The sequence below is a fragment of the Colossoma macropomum genome, unplaced genomic scaffold, assembly GCF_904425465.1.
Source record: "Colossoma macropomum unplaced genomic scaffold, Colossoma_macropomum, whole genome shotgun sequence".
Lineage (NCBI taxonomy): Eukaryota > Metazoa > Chordata > Actinopteri > Characiformes > Serrasalmidae > Colossoma > Colossoma macropomum.
This window is the reverse complement of record NW_023494789.1, coordinates 36028818-36048004: the sequence shown is the minus strand read 5'-3', so window position 1 is coordinate 36048004 and position 19187 is coordinate 36028818. Positions and strand designations below refer to the sequence as shown.

Below are 19187 nucleotides of genomic sequence, written 5' to 3'. Positions count from 1 at the left end.
AACTGCTATTGAGAAGTCTTTTCATTTAGCGGCCATGTTGGCAACACCGCCAGGTACTTATTTCCAGTCATACAAAACCAGACCCCTGTCTCTTTGAATGAGGAGAGACTGTAAAACTTGAAACTGAAGGCCAAATTACTGTTCTAAAAACATATTTGACAACAATGATAAAATCTGACAAAAACCTCAGAATTGGTTTGTACCATTTGGCTCAATAATGCACATATAAGCTGTTTTTTTTAGTTGTTCTGGCTGCTGCACTTGCACAGTTCTCCACAATTGAGCCCAAGTAGAGGGGGCGGGGCTTTTCCTGCTTGCGGCTTTAGCAACAAGCTGATTAGCTCTTATTGAAGGGTGGAATTTTCTCCATAAACAGACGACATGTTGAGCGTTATTAGCTTTCCCATTCATTTTCCAACTAGTAACCAGTCTCCTCGTTTATAATGGGTCTGTCAGACCTCTGTGCCTGAATTACAGCTGTAGTTAAAAAAAAAAAAAGTTGTACAAAAACTGCCCTCAGGAGGAGGAGAAAACAGAAACAGGTTTTTATGCTAAACACAAAGCAAAAAGTGCTTTATTTTTTGTGAAAACACTACACAGAATGAAACCTCAACTGCCAGCCAGAAAAGATGCTGCAATACAGGCTTGTAAGCCAGACCGGATAGATTTTGAGAACCACAATAGCAAAGGCTCACAAAACGTTTGACTGACATGCAAAACATCCAATCATAGGTCGTTTAAGTGTTTAAACTTGGAGAATCAGTTGGCAAAAGTACAAGGATGTCTCGTATTTGCTGCCTACAGTTTTAAACTCAGTTCAGGATTAAACTTTTTAAAATGGGATATAATGAATGTTTCCTGGTTTAGCAACTAGGCCTATATCCAGATGCAAACAATCGTGTATCGGGCAGTGCATGGACCACAGCCAGTTTGAATCCTCTGTGAGAGGTGATTTTCTGAGAGCTGTGGTGATTTTAGCATGCAATTTTGTCTGTGTACTTCTGTAAGTAGAGTGTCTGAGACAGAAACTTGAAATACAACAACAAAAAAACTTTTCTGCAATGCATCTCACACATAAGACCGCAGCATCTGCCGCTAGAACCAGCTCATATGGGCTGTTAGCAAGCTGACAACAAAATCAGTTTCACAGATGTCGGGAACGCACACATTTTTAATGTGGTAATGATGACTAGTCAACTAGTAAAAATCAAGTAGCCTCTAATATTCACTGATAATATAGTGCACATTTAAAAATGTGTATTCAACTTCTTGACAGTTGTGAGATTTGACTAAAGTATTAATTGTCTATTGATAAAACATTTATATTTGACCATGGCAGATCATGTGTATTAAGGATATAAATATGACATGTAAATTTAGACCTGTAACATGTACACATGTAAATTGAACCAAAGTACTATTGTTCTTTTAACCTGTAAACTCTCCTTTACCCACAGCCTGCTACAGAAACTTTCTTGAAGATACTGAGGAGGTAGGCCCTGGTTCTTGAAATAGTTGCAGTGGTTTCAGGTGTCTGACCCCAGATGCTACAGGTTGCTATGACATTGGCCCAGACAAAGGAGAAGAGCAATAATGATTTAGCTGGCCAGTGCATCTGTGCAGGTGCTGGACACTTTTTATTTGCACTGTGCAAGGACCAACAGCAGTGACTGTGGACAACACACATGCCTCTGAGTGTCTACAGGACATTAGTTTGAGTGGAAGTCCTGGTCAGCTCCCTCTTCTCTGATACTAGACAGTGATGAACAATACAAGAGAGTCTTCCCTGTCAGTTACACTGGAAACTGTGTTGAACAACTCAGACATTCTGCCTTCTGCTGAACTTAAAAGTCAAGATGTCAGTATGGCTTTGATCACAGAACCAAATTTATTGAGTTGATTATTGAATTCAATGAGTTTCTGTCTATGAGGAGTCGTGGAAAAAACCAAGGAGTTGTGTTTTTATTCCAGCAGTTAACACCTCCATCCAGAGTACTCCAGAAGCCTCCAGTGATGTGGCCAAAGCCTCCCCCTCCTGCACTGAGAAGTCTGGGGGAAAAAAAATGCTGCAGCCAAATTTCCAAAACCACCCACAGTGATTGATGCTCACAAGAAGGGATGAATACCAATTTCACTGAACTGCAGTTACCTTCTGAGGACCTTTGCATTGTGTAGCTGCCTCTGAATGAGTTCTTGTCTAGATGGAAAGGTCCAAGATCTGCGGTCAATCTCCTTTTCAAACACATCACACTATGGGATGTAAGACCAAGCGACCCTGGGATTGTGATTATGAGGCTAAGGGTGCCTTCCCCCTCAGCAGACTTCCAAAAAATGCTAAGGCTTGATTCCTTCTGGGATACAAATGGGAAATGTTTTCCCTCTCACTCACTTACATTCCACCACATCATGAATAGAGAGCAGCAGTGCTGTGAACATCAGTGCAGCCCCAGGCACCATCACCAGCAGTGTGAAAGAGTGTGAAGAACCCACAAGGAAAGCTTATAAAAGAAACCACAGGAATTCCACCAACAGTGTCTTTTAGCTGAAAAAAAAACCACAATGCAGAGGCAGCAGAGCTACTATAAGTGCATTAGAAGTACAATGTCAGCTGTATGTTCATGTTACATTTTTCAAATTAAAAATAGAAGCTCAAAAAAGCCCAGAATGCTTCCTATTAATGCAGAGTTGTCCAATCTTATCTGCAAAGGGCCAGTGTGGCTACAGGTTTTCATTCCTACAAACCACGAGCACAGTCAGTCATTTGAAGAATGACCAATCGATTAAACAGACAACACCTAGTTTTACAGATCTGTTGAGCCAGATAGCACAACTGCCCTAAAGGCTCTGGCCAACTGCATAGTCAATATCATGACTGGATGAATGTAAATTTTATGACATTAAAGCAGAAATTGGGATCAATGCTAATACAGAAAAAAAATTGGGAAATCTAGCTATGCAGGTTAAACCAGTAGGAATGTGGCTGTACCTTTTCAAGTTTTAAAGTACACCCTGAAAATGTTACCAGACCTGCCTTTTCCAAATGAGAAACTTCACTCAAGTTAGACCATGTATTTGTTTGCATGATGCTACTTGATGCATGGTTTAGTTCTCTCATGCTTTGACTACTGTAACCTCGCCATTTACTGGTTTGCCAAAACAGATGATGGATAAGCAGCACGTCCTCTAGTCCAGGGGTGTCAAACTCAATCACTAAAAAGGCCATATTAAAAAATCTCAACAAATCCACCAGCTGTGTTTTTATTTCATTTTTACTAAACATTTTGCCATGACCCCAACTGGCCACTGCTTATTCAAAACATGCCAAAACTGCAACGACCAAATATGCACTGAATACTTGAACTACTCAAAAATAATAAATAAAAATAACTGTAAATATAAATTGTTTTATATAAAACAATAGGCTACATTAGCTACAAATAACTGTTAAACCTCTTTAAATGCCCCTAGGAGGCAGTTTTTTTTTTTCAAACTGCCTATTTGCTTGAACTAGATGCCAGACATCTTTTCTTCTGTGTAACCGCTGGCCCATAAATTGTTGTTGGAGAAGCAGGGTTAGAACGCACATTATGTTGCAGTGCATGCTGGGGACTGTAGTGCAACTCAGGGTAAAACGGGCTGATAATAATAGAGAATGAAAATAATTTCGTGGGCTGAATAGGGTTGCACCAAAGGCTCGACTTGTGTTTGACACATGGGCTCTAGTCAGAGTGTTAACAGCAACACACGAGAGAACATATCAGACCAATTCTGCTGTAACTACACAATCTTTTAGGATAGATTTTAAAGTACTACTACTGGTCTTACAGTACTACTGTATTACTGGTTTTAAAGCATTAAATGGATTAGCACCATCATACATCATACTATCTGTACTCTGTGATCATCGAGACCCGTTCTACGATCCAAGCCTGCTTAACCAAAAAGGAACAAAAAGGCAGCTTTTTAAGCACCCAAAAAGAGAACAATCTGTGAATTGAGATTAGACAAGCAGCACAATTTTTTAAAAAAGCAGCTACACATATTTTTACAACCTTTTTAAAATGCCTTGGTTTTACTTTTTATTACTATAATTGCTATTTTTCATTTTAGTTTTTTTTTTATTTTACCTTTTATTCCTCTGTGAAGCAGTTTAAGTTGCATTATATCTATATAATAATGTATCATAGTGAAGTAACCTTGTTATTTCCTGCTATCAATGGACTTCTGTAGTGTAAGCAGTGGTAGAAGTAGTGTAAAGTGATAGAAAAGAAAACAGAGGGACAGGGTTTATGAATATACAGTGTAAATGATTACACAGGCCAATGCAATCTGGTGATTTGGCTGAAACTGAGGCATTTAGGGATCTTAAATTACCTGGAGAATAAAGATCACAGTTCAGCTATGTACTCCACTACTTTGCATTTTACTGTAAAAATTAAATAAATGACAGAATTAATGTAAAATTCATGAAGTTTCATGAAAATTCATGAAAGTCATTCAAACATTCAGAAAAAACACTTCCATAATCTGCAGTTTGTTCTATAGAACCCTTTCCTACTCATATTGAAGGAGTTAGTAGTTCTGGTCTGGGTTGCTTAAAACTAAAGATCAAAGGATGAAGTGCACAGTACACAAATTATAAATATTTTTTATAGACAAAAACTATTTCTCTTCTAATAAATACAGAATGCTTCTAATGCAGTAATCACTTGCATCAATTGAATAAAAAAAGCATCTCTGCATTACAGAAACATGACTTAGAAATTCAGATATATGTACAAATGTTCTAAATCTTTTACAACAATTATATAACGGAGAATCCGACAGTTTTGGGACACAATCAAACCCTACAAAGTCCATACAGAGTACAAATCTGTGGGTAATTTTTAAAACAGAAGAACAGTTCACGGATTCCATTCTGTGTCCAAATTAGCCCTGTCTGCATGTCCTCTACGGTTCTGTGATGAAACTTAAACCGATGTAAATAACTTCATAACCCACGCTGCAGTTCCTTTCCTGGCTATCTGACACAGATCAGGGCTTCTTCTGGAGCTGGTCTGTGAGGAAAAAGTATGTATATAGCATGAGAACCAAGTCAGCCCTGATAAATGACAATAAAAAAAGCTCACTTCAGGTATCTGAGCCAAAAAGGAAAGAGCAGGTGGGGGGGTTAATTAACAGGGTTAAAACTAGGGGTGTAACAGTACGTGTATTCGTCCCAAACTGTCATAGTACAGACATTACAGTTCGGTGCATACAGTCATACAGCGAATGCGTGGTGTGTATAAAGATCTATCGAAGCTTCATAACCGCAGCAGCTTCTGATCCCTGATCAGCTGCGAGGCTGAGTTTGAGGTGTTTAAACAGTGAGCGAGAGCTGAGGAAGGCAGCTTTCAAAGTAGAGAGGATTAAAAAAAATAAATAAATACATAAAAAAGTGGAAATTTAAAGCATCAAACGGGATGTTTTTCTAGCCACAGCCTGCAGTATTTTTGCACCTGTGAAGAGATTCAGCATGAAGCCTTACAATTTTTGTGTTTTTTCTGCTCCTAACTACAAAATCACAACTGAAGTTGAACTATCACTGTACACATTAGTTAAAGTCAGTGACTTTCCCTGTCAAGCGCAAACAATCCACAGGCTGTACCAACTACCTCAGGAGGGACCATATGACACTGGCTGGAACAAACTGTACTACTGTCTGTTCAAAATAAACGAAAAGAAACCTAGCTTTAGGCTTTTAGGGTGTTTTTGTTGCTTTTTCCTCCATTGTTCCTGACTCTGTGATGTCCACACCACGGTGTGAACCGAACCATGACTTGTGTACTGTTACACCCCGAGTTAGAGCACAGCTCAATGAGGACATTAAATAATTCACATGCAACAAAACCATGAAACATCACTGTTCTGCAGAACCACCACAGTCATTTGCCAAAGCACCTAGCTATGAAGACACACAACATAGCATAGCAGCACCTGGCCAAATTACTTTTCTGAGCAAAACCCTTTTGGGTATAAATAATTCTAGTAATAAAGAAACAGGTGGTTTCACTGCAATATTTACTCTGTTCCTGTTGCCACATGGATGATTAGCTGCTGTTCATTCATCTCCCTCCTTGACCTCCATCTGGTCCAGGATCTCTTCCAAATCCTTGGCCTGCTTCCGTTTCTTAGGCGCGTCTGGGGAGAGAAAACATCATGTAATGAATAACTTACAAAGGGAAGGATTTTCAGATTTAAAGATCAGACCAGTCTGACCGGTGACAACATAAATATGCCAGTGAGAAGGTCTTACCATGGAAATGCTGAGCTGTTTTCCTCCTCAGGTCTTCCACACTCTCCTCTGTGTCGGCCCATTCCAGGACCAGCCTTCTGCCGTACAGGTGAGTGCTGTGGCACAGCGCCGTGAAGGCTTTCTGAAAAACAGACAAAGAGCCTGAGCTGTTTTGTAACAGTCGCATTAGATTCAGCACCTACAGGGCGACAGTTAGTACAGCTGAAAGAGAGATCAGAGTAATAATTGAATTAATAACCTTGGCGTCCTGCTTTGTGATAAAGTCCACAAAGGCAAAGCCACGGTGAGCTCCACCAACTCCTTTCTTTGGTAGGCGGACAGTCTTCAACTCCCCAAAAGTACTGAGAAAGAGACAGAAATAAGAAATGCAGGTTAACAAATTCACAAATAATCACTATAGGGCTGGGACCATTTACTGATTTAATGATTATTATATATATATATATATATATATATATATATATATATATATCAGCCGTGGAATAGAAAGGCAGAATTCATTTCCATTTTAAGAGTTCTGCGATCGAGCTTCAGGTCCATAATCTGAAACACCAGTCTTGGTTTTACTTTATTTCCGGGTGCAGCAGTGATTTGCCTTCTGAGTGACTGTCACACAGCTGCAGGGGGAAAACAATATTTCTACTTATTAATTTTAATATGATGTTTAGTCATCCTGAGGTCTTTTCCTGCCAAGTTGATTTTTATCTATAAAAACTGATGGAATTTTTAATGCACTGAAACTTTCGCCCCAGTGCGGTTCGTACCAAGCACGTGGAAAAAGACGAAGATGAGGAGGAAATGGATTAAAAGAGCAATAATCAATAACGGCTGTGGAGTCACCATTTTTTCTTTTAGACAGTGCGACTCAAGGCTGCAGACACCGTGTAACAGCCTATTCTGCTAAAATCTTCATCAGAGACTCACAGAGAAGCTGTGCCACAGCCCTGTGACGTGAAAGACACCATTCAATAATGTGTACATTTTCAAAACTTAATTTGAAATGCCTTTTTTTGGTAAAACTCCAAAACTCAGACTCTGCATGTGTCTGTCAGCCCTCTCCGTCAAATAGAAACCATCCTCTTTATACTACAGAGATGGGGACTCAAAACAGCGATTCAGACTCGACTTGAAAATTTGATCTTAACTGACTTATGACTAGACTCAGACTCGAAACCTAAGAACTGTGAAATTTCAGCCAGAGGGAAAAACAAAGGTCATGCATACTGGTGGGGTTTATGAGCACTGTATTATGGTCACTGTAGTGAATTTGTGTTATTACTTTGGCAACTGTAATTACTGTAGTTACAGTTTTTGTTTAATAAATGATCTGCAATAAGCACAAAGCAGTCCAAGTGCCTGACTGTGGGTTTTATCCCAGAGCAGCAGAAAAGTTAAACTCTTTATAGTTACAGGAAAAGCACGACAGAGTCATCACAACCACGGCCTGAGGCAGAAATCAGGAAAGGTAAACAGCCATCACTGTAATTCTGTTCTCCTCGTAGCAGCTTCAGGATTAACACGACATAAAATAACAAGGCTGTCATTAAAGAAAATCCTTCAGTCTGAAGAACAGAAAAAGCACTATATGCTGTTTAAAGGAAAGAGGTGAAACTAGTAACAGCTAATTTAGCTTTAGTTGTCAGTTAAGCAAGCCAAAGTATTGCTAGTAAGTTACAGTAAAGCACAGAACACATTCCTTAAAAACTTTGTAAAAGTCATTACACTAGCTAGAAAGCATACTAACAAACTACAGGCTAACCAACTGTTTCAAGCTGTTTTGTCCCTTTGCCTTACAGATGCAGTGTGTAAGATTTAGTGGGACTTGGTAGCAGAAACGGAATATAGTATACGAAACCATGTTTTCATTACCGTATAATAACCTGTAGAGTATAATCACCTGTAACTATGAATCGTTTTGTTTTCGTTAGCTTAGAATGAGCCCTTCATATCTACATAGGGAGCCGGTCCTCTTCCAACAGAGGCTGCCATGTTTCTACAGTAGCCCAGAAAGGGCAAACCAAACACTGGCTCTAGAGATCGTCTTTCACCTTTTACGCTGAACTGGCAGCTTGAATTTTGTGGCGCTACAGCACCATCTGGAAGACGTACAAAGAAGAATCAGTGGTTGCTGTTGGTGCTGGATAACTATTTTGTGTTGTGAGAAGTTTGAGAACCCAAATTTTGACAAATGGAGGATCATACTTATTATTCAACACAAGAAAAAGCAAAAGAGGGTGAATCTGTGTCATCAAAGAATAGAAAACCTGACATCCATGTTATGTTCTACCACATGGTTGGAAAGGGAGGGGTGAGGGAGGGGTATTTAGTTGGTTGCAATCTGCAATCTCACCACTAGATGGCAATAAATCTTAAACACTGTGCCTTTAAGCACATTATTAACAGTATTACTGGATGTAGTGTTTCAGTTCTGTCCTTAAGACTGAAGGTTTTTCTGTAATAAAAGGCACGTTATTTAAAGCTACATCGAACCTGACTGATGCAGTGAGACTGAAATTCTCAAGAAACACTCAAGACTCAACTCAAACTCGCATGAAGCGACTTGTGAACATCTCCAATAGTCAATGTTACTGTAAAACACTCATGGTTTTAAATGGCAATGGCAATCAATCACATTTTCCTGATTTATCCATTTTTCAAAACTGCTTATTGCCCCAGCTCTAAATCATTCATTTAATATTTTTAAATTAAGCAAATATGTTAATGTGAAAACAGAGTATGGAGTTATTAGTGTCAAAAATCAAAATAGAATATACAATATATTCAATATTATGTAATTTGCAATTGTATTGGGCATAATTCACATTCAAACAATGCTACATTTTTAGTTTATGCCAACAACGTGCAGCATCTCACTCTACATTAAAGCTATGACATAAAGTCTCACCAGAAAAGCTCTCTCAGCTCCTTTACTGTAGCCTGGAAGGGAACATTTCGCACCAAGATCTTTGAAGTCTTCTGTTTCTTAGCTTTCTGCTTCTTCCTGCTAATGTTCGCCACATCAGACCTGAGGGAGGTAGACAAACAGGCAGAACGGTTAGCTTTTACTACATGATGCCACTTTCAGTGTGATCACCCCTGAACAAGACCTAAATTTGATTTATGGGTAACAGACTATTGGACATTTCTTACTTTAATCCTCTTTCTGAGATTTTCAACTCAAGCTGATGCTCATCAACCATACAATGCTGCAGAGAAAGAAAGAAGTAAACATTTCCAAAATGCACTAAACTAGGAATATATAAAAAGGAAACTTCTGAAACTAGATACACTTGCCTGCAGCTGTCGCATGGCTTTCTGAGCCGCTTCAGGCTTTTTGTACTGTACAAAGCCATAGCCCATAGATAACAGTTTGCCTGGTAAAAGAGATTGAGTAGTGATTACTGTTCCAGCACCTTCTAAAGTCCTAACAGCCATGCAAATAAAAAGGGGTACGAACAGCATTTAGGTTCTCTATCAACATCAGTTAAACTGGTCATGGACTCACCTGATTTATCCCTCTTCTTGGATATAGTGCAAATTTTCACAACTCCACATTTGGAGAAAGTCTGTAAACAAGACACACACAGAGTGAATAGGAAATGTAGAGGAATGCATGACTGTGATCCAAACACTACACTAATTATGGTACATCATTATCCATTCCTTGTTCCTCCATCTTGAGTTCCACTAAACCTTCAGATACTTGACCCTCAACCACATCTGCTCCTCTGAACTCGACCCCTTCCCCCTTTCCCATGAACTCTGACCCCACCTCCTGCAGAGTCTCCTCTGTGGTACCGAAGTTGAGGTTTTTAATGAACAGTGTTGAGCCAGGCAGGCTCTCTTCTTCCTCCTCCTCCTCCTCTTCTTCTTCTTCCTCCTCCTCCTGTTTCTCTTTGTCCATTTGCTTACCTGCACCAGCCTTACTCACAGCCTCAGGTTCTAGGAAGAGAAGAGCGAGACAAGGAGAGAAAGATGAGCAATAAGGAATCAACAGGAAATAGAAAAAATGATGAATGATGAAAAAAAAGCCAGAATCCTGGATGTACTGTTTCACCTGGTTTACGTGCTTTAGGAGGTGTTGAGAAGACCGCCATTGGAGCCCACTCTAAATACAATGGAACATGCTGAAACTAAAAAGAAATTAAGAAATGGAAGGTTATGAAAAAATCTCAACATCGTATTTCATTTAAAAAAAAAAAAGAAGAAAAAAAGAGATGAAATATAATAAATAATCTAGAGAGTAATGTAATAATTTATTTAATTATTATTTAATTATTAAAAAACAAGTGCAGCTACACAACACCTTTAACCTACATAAGCAATGATGTATGGTGGTCTGATATTGATTTTGTCATCATTACTAATACAGAGAGCATAATTACTAGCCATTATTACTGTGATGATATTTATTATGACAGCTATTATTCATAATTATAACTATAGTCATCATCGTCTCTCTTGCATGATATTATAAATACCCTTACAACACTATCATCTATTGCATGCTCTTGCCCGTCCCGGTGACATCCTAATAAATAAAAAGTCACAAAAAATGTACATAAATATTTACAGAGGTTTATTCTAATTGCAGTCATCTCTCATAGCTTTCGTCAACGTTGATGTCAAGCTGACGTAATACCTGTCAGGTGACGCTGATTTTTTTTTTCTGATATTGGGCTGTGTCAAGACATTTTTTTGGGTGAAATGACATGTGAAATGGCATGTTATTTACAAATGACTTTGTATATTACTGTACATCACAGTGACATAATGCTGATAGTGTAACCGCTTAAATATTATTAACAGTAAAATGAAAACTAAGGGCCACAAAATCAGCTCACTTTTGCTTAACCAGCCTGAGTCATACTATCAGCATGATGTCACTATGACATACACTATAATGTCTGTCATTTCACCCCAGAAAGTGTCACTGCATAACCCAAAAATCAACGTCACCTGACATAGATGTGAACTTAACATCAAAGTTGAAAAATGTAACATTTGTAACAAATGAAGTCTACTGCAATAGGTTCATCAATGTTTCTGTATGTCTGTGTCATGAATGGCTTATGTAGGTGTCATGTAGCTTTATGAACACTGTCCTACAGTAAAGTGCTACCAAAGAACTATAAAACCTCTAGTATCCAGAGGCATACACAGACAGATTTATGTTCATATATGCACCTTAGTGTATGCAAGTCTGGTGAAAGCACGTTTGGCTTCCGTGGGCTCCAGGAACTCCACTATAGCAGTGAGTCCAGCAGGGGGAAGCAGTACTCTCCCCAGAGAGCCATGAGGAGAAAACAGAGCCTCCAAGTCCTCCACCTGCACCCCTGAAGGCAAGTTCTTCACCAGGATGACAGAGTTACTGCGCTGACCGGCAGCCTAGATGCATACGTTCACAAAATTGGTGGAAGAATGCAAACATTTCAGGTGCATATGAATCAATGACAAAGCTCACGTCATACATTCCACAAGAAAAACACAAAAGCTCAGATCAAGCAAAAGGCTAAAAGGGCTCCTCTTTCAACTCAACTGCAGATATGTATATCATATATTTACGCTGATTGCTGAACTAAAATCCACATTAATAAATAATAAAACTGAACTGAACACTGCACTAGAGCCAAACGCTGTACCTGACTGAATGAATCCAGAGATACGCCATTGTCCAGCAGGAACTGTCTGGTTTCCTGGACGATCTGAGTCTCCCCAAGGGCCATCCTCACGGCCAGGCTGCCCTTTGACTCCTACAAACACCAAACACAGACACAAATACATGCTTCACTTCTCTGGCCAAGTCAGCCATCACAGATCTGAAAGTCAGTCAATCTGAAAACTCACATGATCGAGGACTTGGCTTTTGGTTGTGTTGTATTTCTCAGCGATGGCATCAGCTACAGCACTCGTGCCAAGAAACAATGTGTTCCAATTATGAGAGCTGCAGGAAAAAAAATGTATTAAAAACAAATCACTGCACCTGGGTTTTATTATTGGCCAGATAATCTGCAACACAGAGGAGCAGAAATTCATGTGGTTTACAGAAGTAGCCAGGATATTTTGCCATAAGTCACACTGGCATAAAACAGCTTTTGGAAAGCCAACCTGCCGCTGGCTGCCTTGTCCTTGGCATCCTTCTGCTTCTTATAGGAAGAGCTGCCTGGAGCATTGGGCCCTTGTTCTGGTTTCTCCTTTTTTATTCTGGATGGTATGACGTGCAATATTCGGCCCTTTAGGACACATGACGGGTCAGCAAACCAAGAATGCAGAGAATAGAACTACTACTACTACTACTAATAATAATAATGATGATAATAATAATAATAGTATCACAGGCAGTAATAAGAGAAAACAAACATCAATGTACCTGGAATATATGGCCGTCCAGCTGGGCTAATGCAGTCACTGCGTTTTCAGGAATCATGAAGGTGACAAAGGCAAAGCCTTTGGGTTTCTTAGTCAAAGAGTCAATAGGAAAGTGGAGCTCAGAGAGAGGACCTACAGGAGAGAAAAGACAGAAAGCATTCTTAATTTAAGCAGTGCAGTACATCAAAATATTAAACACTGGGTCTTATACTTTGCATATACATGGTTGTGCAATTACACATTTGCAGACATTTCAAGATAAAAATTTAATCATTTTGTTTACACTGCATTAACATGCATTCTCAGTATTCTGATCACATTTGGATTTCAGACAGACAGAATTCGTCTGTTTTGCAGAAAAGCCTGTCAAAAAAATAAGTACTACAATACTGTGCTTTTAAATGTTAATGTGTTTTTTTGGTTTTGTTTAGTTATTTTTTTTTTTTTACTTTTTAAGACATAGACAAAATGAAGGGCCGCTTAGCAGGCTAGTCTTTTAGCACCCATACTGTGCTTGTTTTTTTTACACTTTCACAGGAAAAGTAAAAGAAAAAGATCTCAGGAAAAAAGTAGTCAGGCCATCATTAAAATAAATCTCTGTATTACAGATCACAAATATTGGGATGTGTGATATTGTTTTTCACAAAATGAACCTGGTTAGTCTTTAATATGTAAAGGAATTGCAAACCCACAAAGAAAACACGCTCATCCATATTAAAAACCATTTTGAAAAGCGAGTTGTACCCCAAACTTCTGACAGTGTAAATGCACATGAACGATCATTCTCACCATGTTTAGTGAAAAGCTCTTTCAGCTCCTCTTCAGTGCATGTGTAAGGCAAGTTTCGCACAAAGAGCCGTCCCGACTCGGCCACGTCCTCTTCTTCCTCGTCCTCCTTCAGATCAGAGATAAACTTTTTCTCCTGCAAAGTGTCTTTTTTCCCTCTCCTCTTGTCTTTGAAGTTTGTGGCACGAAAAACTTCAATATAGCGCCCCCCTATGAATGTTTAAAAAAATAAATAAATAAAAAAACACTTGAGCATCTGACTTTCTCAAAACAAAGCCTTATTCTATATCCCATCCTTTTAAATCCTTTGTTTACATAGGGAAAAAGAAAAAAATATTTATTTACCCATATAGTCTCTGTTGAGTCGAAGAGCTCGCTCCACTTCTGCTTCTGACTGCAGGTCCACATACACATAACCTGAGAACAGATAATGACCCGTTAATCATATTACTAACTGGTCACTTTTTGACCGCATTGGCATTAAAGATCCTTACCAGAACTGCGGCCATCTTCATTCTTGGTAAAGCGAATGGCAACAGGCTTCAGAGGCATCATAAACTCTCGCACTTGTTGCTGAGACAATAAAGACATATACACTGATAAATACACACAGAACTGGTCCATTTAAAACCCATTCAAAATGCACAACATTTGGGCTCCCCTGGATGAGGTCTGAGTTTTATTTTATGTTTATGTCTTCTGTTAGTTTATTGGCTAAGCAGAGATCCAATTACTGTCTGACTCATGTAGACCGGGAGTTTCACATTATCTAATTACTCGAGTGCATGTAAACGTGTTGATTTGATTACTGACAAAATTAGATTTTCTGCAGTTATCAGATTATTAAATGCATGTAAACACACTCAGTGTTGCACATTTTAATAAAAACTTACTGTTGATTCACTGTTTATACTGTTTATGTACTGTTTATTTGCATGATCAGATAACTGCAGAAATACGATTATGATCGGATTATTGAGTTCAAAACCTCATTACTCCATATTTATTAACTTTTTATTTATTTTTAACACCATGGATCAGAAAATCCTAGCTGCTGTTTACACTGTCTGAACATTTCATGAGAAGCAAACTAATAGAAATCACTCAAAATTACTCAGAAGAAAATGTATGACCGTGATAAAACGAATGGTTATAACCTACTGAAGAAACCTTCAAACAGCTGGGATAATAACTACCTCTTTAACGTTGAACGGAGCTCCACGTAGCTTAACAGTGAAATCTGTAGTGGGTTCAATCTGTGAGGAAAAATAGTATAAAATAACTAAGATTCAGACAGCAAACAGAAAATAAGGCTCAGATAAACAATCGCAGACTAATGTAACCAACCTTATTCTGGAACTTTGTGACTTTCTGGGCGTTGGACTTGTCACCACTCTCATACGCACTGTCAGTCTGCTTGACTGGACGTTTCTCTTCCTGTTCCTCTTCCTCATCATCATCATCATCATCATCACCATCGTCATCACCATCATCATCCTCTTTCTCATCCTCTTTCTCATCCTCGCTCTCATCCACCACGTCTGATTTCTTCACCATTTTGGAGCGAAGATAATCCATATCAGACAGACCTTCCTTCAGAGCCTCCTTGGTAGTATCTGCAACAGACAGAATACGTCTATTATCAGGCACGAGACTTTATATTCGTTCTCACTTCAATAAAGCACCACAGTGTACTGTTTCACTCATTAAATAACACACTGAAACATACAGATCTATTTGTGAAGAAACGTTTGCATTCTCTTTCATAAAAAATATCAATCAAGTGTCCCATTTAGGTCAAAAGCACACTGTTTCATGATTTTAACATTCAAAGAATGTGAGAAACAAGGACACACCCTGATTATCATCTTCCTCCTCAGAAGCATCCTCATCATTCTCATTGTCGCTCATCTCCTCCGACTCATCAGAGTCAAAGTTTAAGTAGTCGTCACCGACAGCCTTCTTCTCTTTCTTCTTCTCTTGCTTTTTGCTCTTCTCTGTTCCAGCAGATGCAGCTTCTACAGAGTCATTGGCCCACGTTGGCACCAGTGTGCGTTTTTTGTGCACAGCCAGAAACTCCTGGAAACCTGGATCTTCTTCCAGCTGAGGATCGGGGAGAAGACAACTTTTTACAGAACGTAATCTTTCAACACGATCCATTTAGAAACTGTACTGATCTGCAGTACAGGGTATGCAGCACTCTCTGTTGGACAATTCACTTTAAATCATTTACAGTACATCTGTACCAGCCTGTCAGTTACAAAATATATTCCTGACACTCAAAAAATATTTTTCTAAATACATCTGTTCTTATTCTTTGATAGTTAAAACACTGAGCTATACTGTACTGTTTAGTGATTAAATCTAAACAGTACATGAAAATGGTAGTAGTTACAGCGTTAGTAACATTCTGTATTCTGTATTCTGAAAAGCTTATGCACTGAGTAATAATGATGGACAGCGGTGAAACAAACAGCAAACTTACTTCTCCAAGAAGAGTAACAGGCTTTTTTTCCTTCTTTCCCTTTGAATAAAGAGAAAAGGGAATGTGTCATCAAAACAACTCTGCTTACATTCTACATTGCATCATGTTTTTAATTCTTATACGAGATTCAGCACTTTTTCATAGTAGTGATAAGGTGGTACTTACAAAATTCAGTCTGGTATTTTCAGAGAGTATCACCATATCACAACATCAGATGATACTAAATTTAGCATTAATATGGTTAACGAACCCACCCTTTCTGAGAACTGCTATTCTATGCTAAAAGAATATCTTATAAACCTGATATAGTTTTAATTGGACTGTTTTGTTGGGCTTTCTACTCTAAAATTGCACCAAAATGAATTTACACCAACTCTAAAATAACTCTCAAAATTACACCAAAAAAACGTACAACTTCTGTCATTTTAATGGATTTTAAACAATTCTTTCAAACAAACAATCGGAAGCTTCAAGCAAATAGAACATTGTTAGATAATTAACTGTCAGGTCCTGAATATTATAAATGTGTGTAATAAGTGCAAAACATTATTACATGCCAAGAAAAAAAAAAGAGAATGTCAACAAGAACACTTTTAACATAGATTGTATTAGAGTTGGGCAATATGACAATATCTACTGCTATCGTGATAAATTACATCACAATATGTCACAATATGCTTTTTGTATGAGTATGTTGTGGATATCGTCAGCACTTAAAAACACCTCCCAACATGTTTGATTAAAAAAGAGCACAATTAGTCCTGTTTAGTTGGACAGACCAGCACAGTGTGTTACATGTTGAATACAAGTAACTGAATTCATAGACTTCACTGTTCTAACTAATCAGATCAACTTTCAAATCTCACCTTCTCATCTTGGTTCTCTCTTTTTTCCTGTTTCTGTTCAGCCTTTGGCTCCTTTGGTTTCTCAGCCTGGCGACTGTGCTTGCTCCAAGGTCTGCTTTTGTTGGGGTCTCCTAAATCTGTACAGAACTCCACCTGAAATTGAACAGAAAAAAGGATAAGAACAGATCACATCTCAATAAAACGACCTGATAACCAATAGTCAACATAAGATCAACCAACGTCACTACCAAGATGTCGTAAACTACTCACCGTCACTCTGGATGTGTCTACAAAGCTTTTGTTGAAATGTTTCAGCGCCTTTTCTGCATCTTCCTCACACTTAAATCCCACAAAGCCAAATTTCCGGAACTTGCCGTCTTTGGTGAACTTCAGCCCGCAATCTGTCAGCGTCCCGAAGGCCGAGAACATTTTACGGAACCGGTCCTCCTTCATCTGGATCAAGATATAACCACTGAATATTATTTTACCACATACACTCTGCCTGTTAAAAGGTCAATTTGAAGAGTTTTAGTAATAATTTTTAAATTTTGCTTTATTACTGTATCCATTATTGACTTATTACAGATGAAACACTGAATGTAAGTCACATAATGTGCCTAGTTACCTATTACAACCTGACTACAAGGGTTTCAGTGTGACTATGTTGATTTTTAGTACTAATTTTTAATGTATTAACTTAACCATGCTATATGACTTCTGTAGTGTGCAAGTCATCCCCCTAGGTGCCCAATACAACTTAAAATTGTTTCAATATTATTTTCTTGAGTATTAGTAATAATTTGAAAATGTATTATTTTTAGTAATAATTTAAAATTATTACCAAACAAAATAAAATATAAACCTCAACTAAAACATAAACCTTCATAGCTGTAAAGGTTATGCACTTTTTAGACGTTCCCTTACACAGCAACGCGTCGGTGTTTTGCTGTTAGGAGCCTTTAGATTCAGGTAAATTTACCGAAGGACACTTTTAAAATATATTAGGTTGTTGTTTTTCGCAGGAGTGAGAAAGTGAAGGTGTGATCGTTTTCGCAGGTTTACTTCGTAAGAAATCGATAAGAAAAAGTCGAAAAGAGACTAAAGTACACTAAAGAAGTTGTTGTTCAACTTAAATTCGTACTTCAACCTCAGGTCTGGCACCTTAAACTGGGTGCTTATGATAATCGAGGCAATGTGAAATATTATTTGTACATTCACAGATGGAACCACCGCACTGCTGCACGAGACTAAGGCTATAATCAGAGCAGCTCGTGCGCAAAACAAAGACTAATCACACTCACCCCATTCGGGAGATTTTTTACAATCAGCCGAGACATTTTCTCCTCTTTTCTCCAGTCTTTTTCTGTTAAATAATCCCAAAAATGACTTATCAACAAGTAAGCATGGGTCCTCTCACTGCGTCGCCATCTTTGCGTGATGACGTAGAAGGCTGGAGAGTCCTGAACGCTCTTTACTGCCCCCTTCCGAGCAGCAGAGGTACAGGCTCTGAGACACTGACACTTTTTTATGAAAATGTGTGGATTTACACTGTTTTTCTGCCTTAAAGTGTCATTTAATACGTTGTTCGTCATGTTATGTCACACTCTGTAGCGCAGTATTGCATCAGTTTGACAGAATTCACTATTTTGTATCTTATATCTTATGTATTTTTTTTAGAAAACAGTGCACGTCATATGCATATACAAATATGCATATAACAGTGTACACATACATTAATAAATTTGCTAGGGGGATATACATAACAACACAAAAATCTTGAAGTACATATATGCTTTAACAGTTCTAATAGCTTTTTGTTTTAAAGATGGCTGTATTAATTCAATATAATGTCCCATCTCCTTTTCAAAGGCAACAAAAATGGGTCCTTTGCCTGAGAATTTACACTTATGAATATAAAACCTAGCCATTGAAAGTATAAGATTTATCATATATACATGTAAGTATTTAGCTCTGTGATTTTCCAAAATACCAAATAATACATTTCCACAATAAACAACACTTCACATCGGTATGATGAACAATAAAGGCACTGAGGTTTGACATTTTCTTGCATACTGTCAATGCCAAAACAGGTGAATGGTTGTCTCTAAATAGGTACTATTTAATTTTTGTATTGTGTTTTCCTTGGTCAGTGTTCTCTCACGTTCAATTCCCAGTAAGCATTATGCACATACAGTGCTGAGCAAACCCTTCATTTATTTACTTTCAATTGTCAATACAGCCATTTTTTTATTTAATGTCACAAAAAAGCAGAACAAATATATTTAACAGAAAGTTAAACAGAAGGCTCAACAACTAAATATACAACTAAAAATTCAGCATTTACTGTGTCCACTTTTCATCTTCATTACAGCTTCAATTCGTATTAGGAGACTTGCCTTCAGTT

At 38.2% G+C, this 19187-nt stretch overlaps 1 protein-coding gene across 1 annotated transcript; it reads right to left on the bottom strand.

Moving 5' to 3' along the window:
• Nucleotides 1–4412: 4412 nt before the first annotated feature.
• On the bottom strand, nucleotides 4413–18218 carry rbm19 (RNA binding motif protein 19). Its single transcript, XM_036571165.1, has 25 exons — nucleotides 18082–18218; nucleotides 17051–17233; nucleotides 16802–16933; nucleotides 15936–15974; nucleotides 15307–15553; nucleotides 14798–15066; nucleotides 14647–14706; nucleotides 13945–14023; nucleotides 13796–13867; nucleotides 13454–13660; nucleotides 12666–12796; nucleotides 12404–12528; nucleotides 12143–12239; nucleotides 11938–12048; nucleotides 11483–11683; nucleotides 10353–10428; nucleotides 10068–10237; nucleotides 9801–9861; nucleotides 9590–9669; nucleotides 9446–9501; nucleotides 9201–9320; nucleotides 6534–6636; nucleotides 6296–6416; nucleotides 6065–6180; nucleotides 4413–5057 (listed from the first exon to the last, which is right to left on the bottom strand). The coding sequence occupies exons 1-24, from the start codon at nucleotides 18115–18117 to the stop codon at nucleotides 6101–6103; spliced, it is 2856 nt and encodes a 951-aa protein (XP_036427058.1). The 5' UTR covers nucleotides 18118–18218; the 3' UTR covers nucleotides 4413–5057; nucleotides 6065–6100.
• Between the last annotated feature and the right edge of the window lie 969 nt (nucleotides 18219–19187).

Excerpts from the sequence above, each read along its gene's own strand:
- rbm19 (XM_036571165.1), bottom strand. The coding sequence starts at position 18,117 with ATGTCTCGGCTGATTGTAAAAAATCTCCCGAATGGG. Across the intron at positions 12,049-12,142 it reads AAAGCCAAGTCCTCGATCAT|GAGTCAAAGGGCAGCCTGGC; the intron begins GTGAGTTTTCAG and ends TGGTGTTTGTAG. Across the intron at positions 10,429-11,482 it reads CCAGACTTGCATACACTAAG|TTTCAGCATGTTCCATTGTA; the intron begins GTGCATATATGA and ends ATTTCTTTTTAG.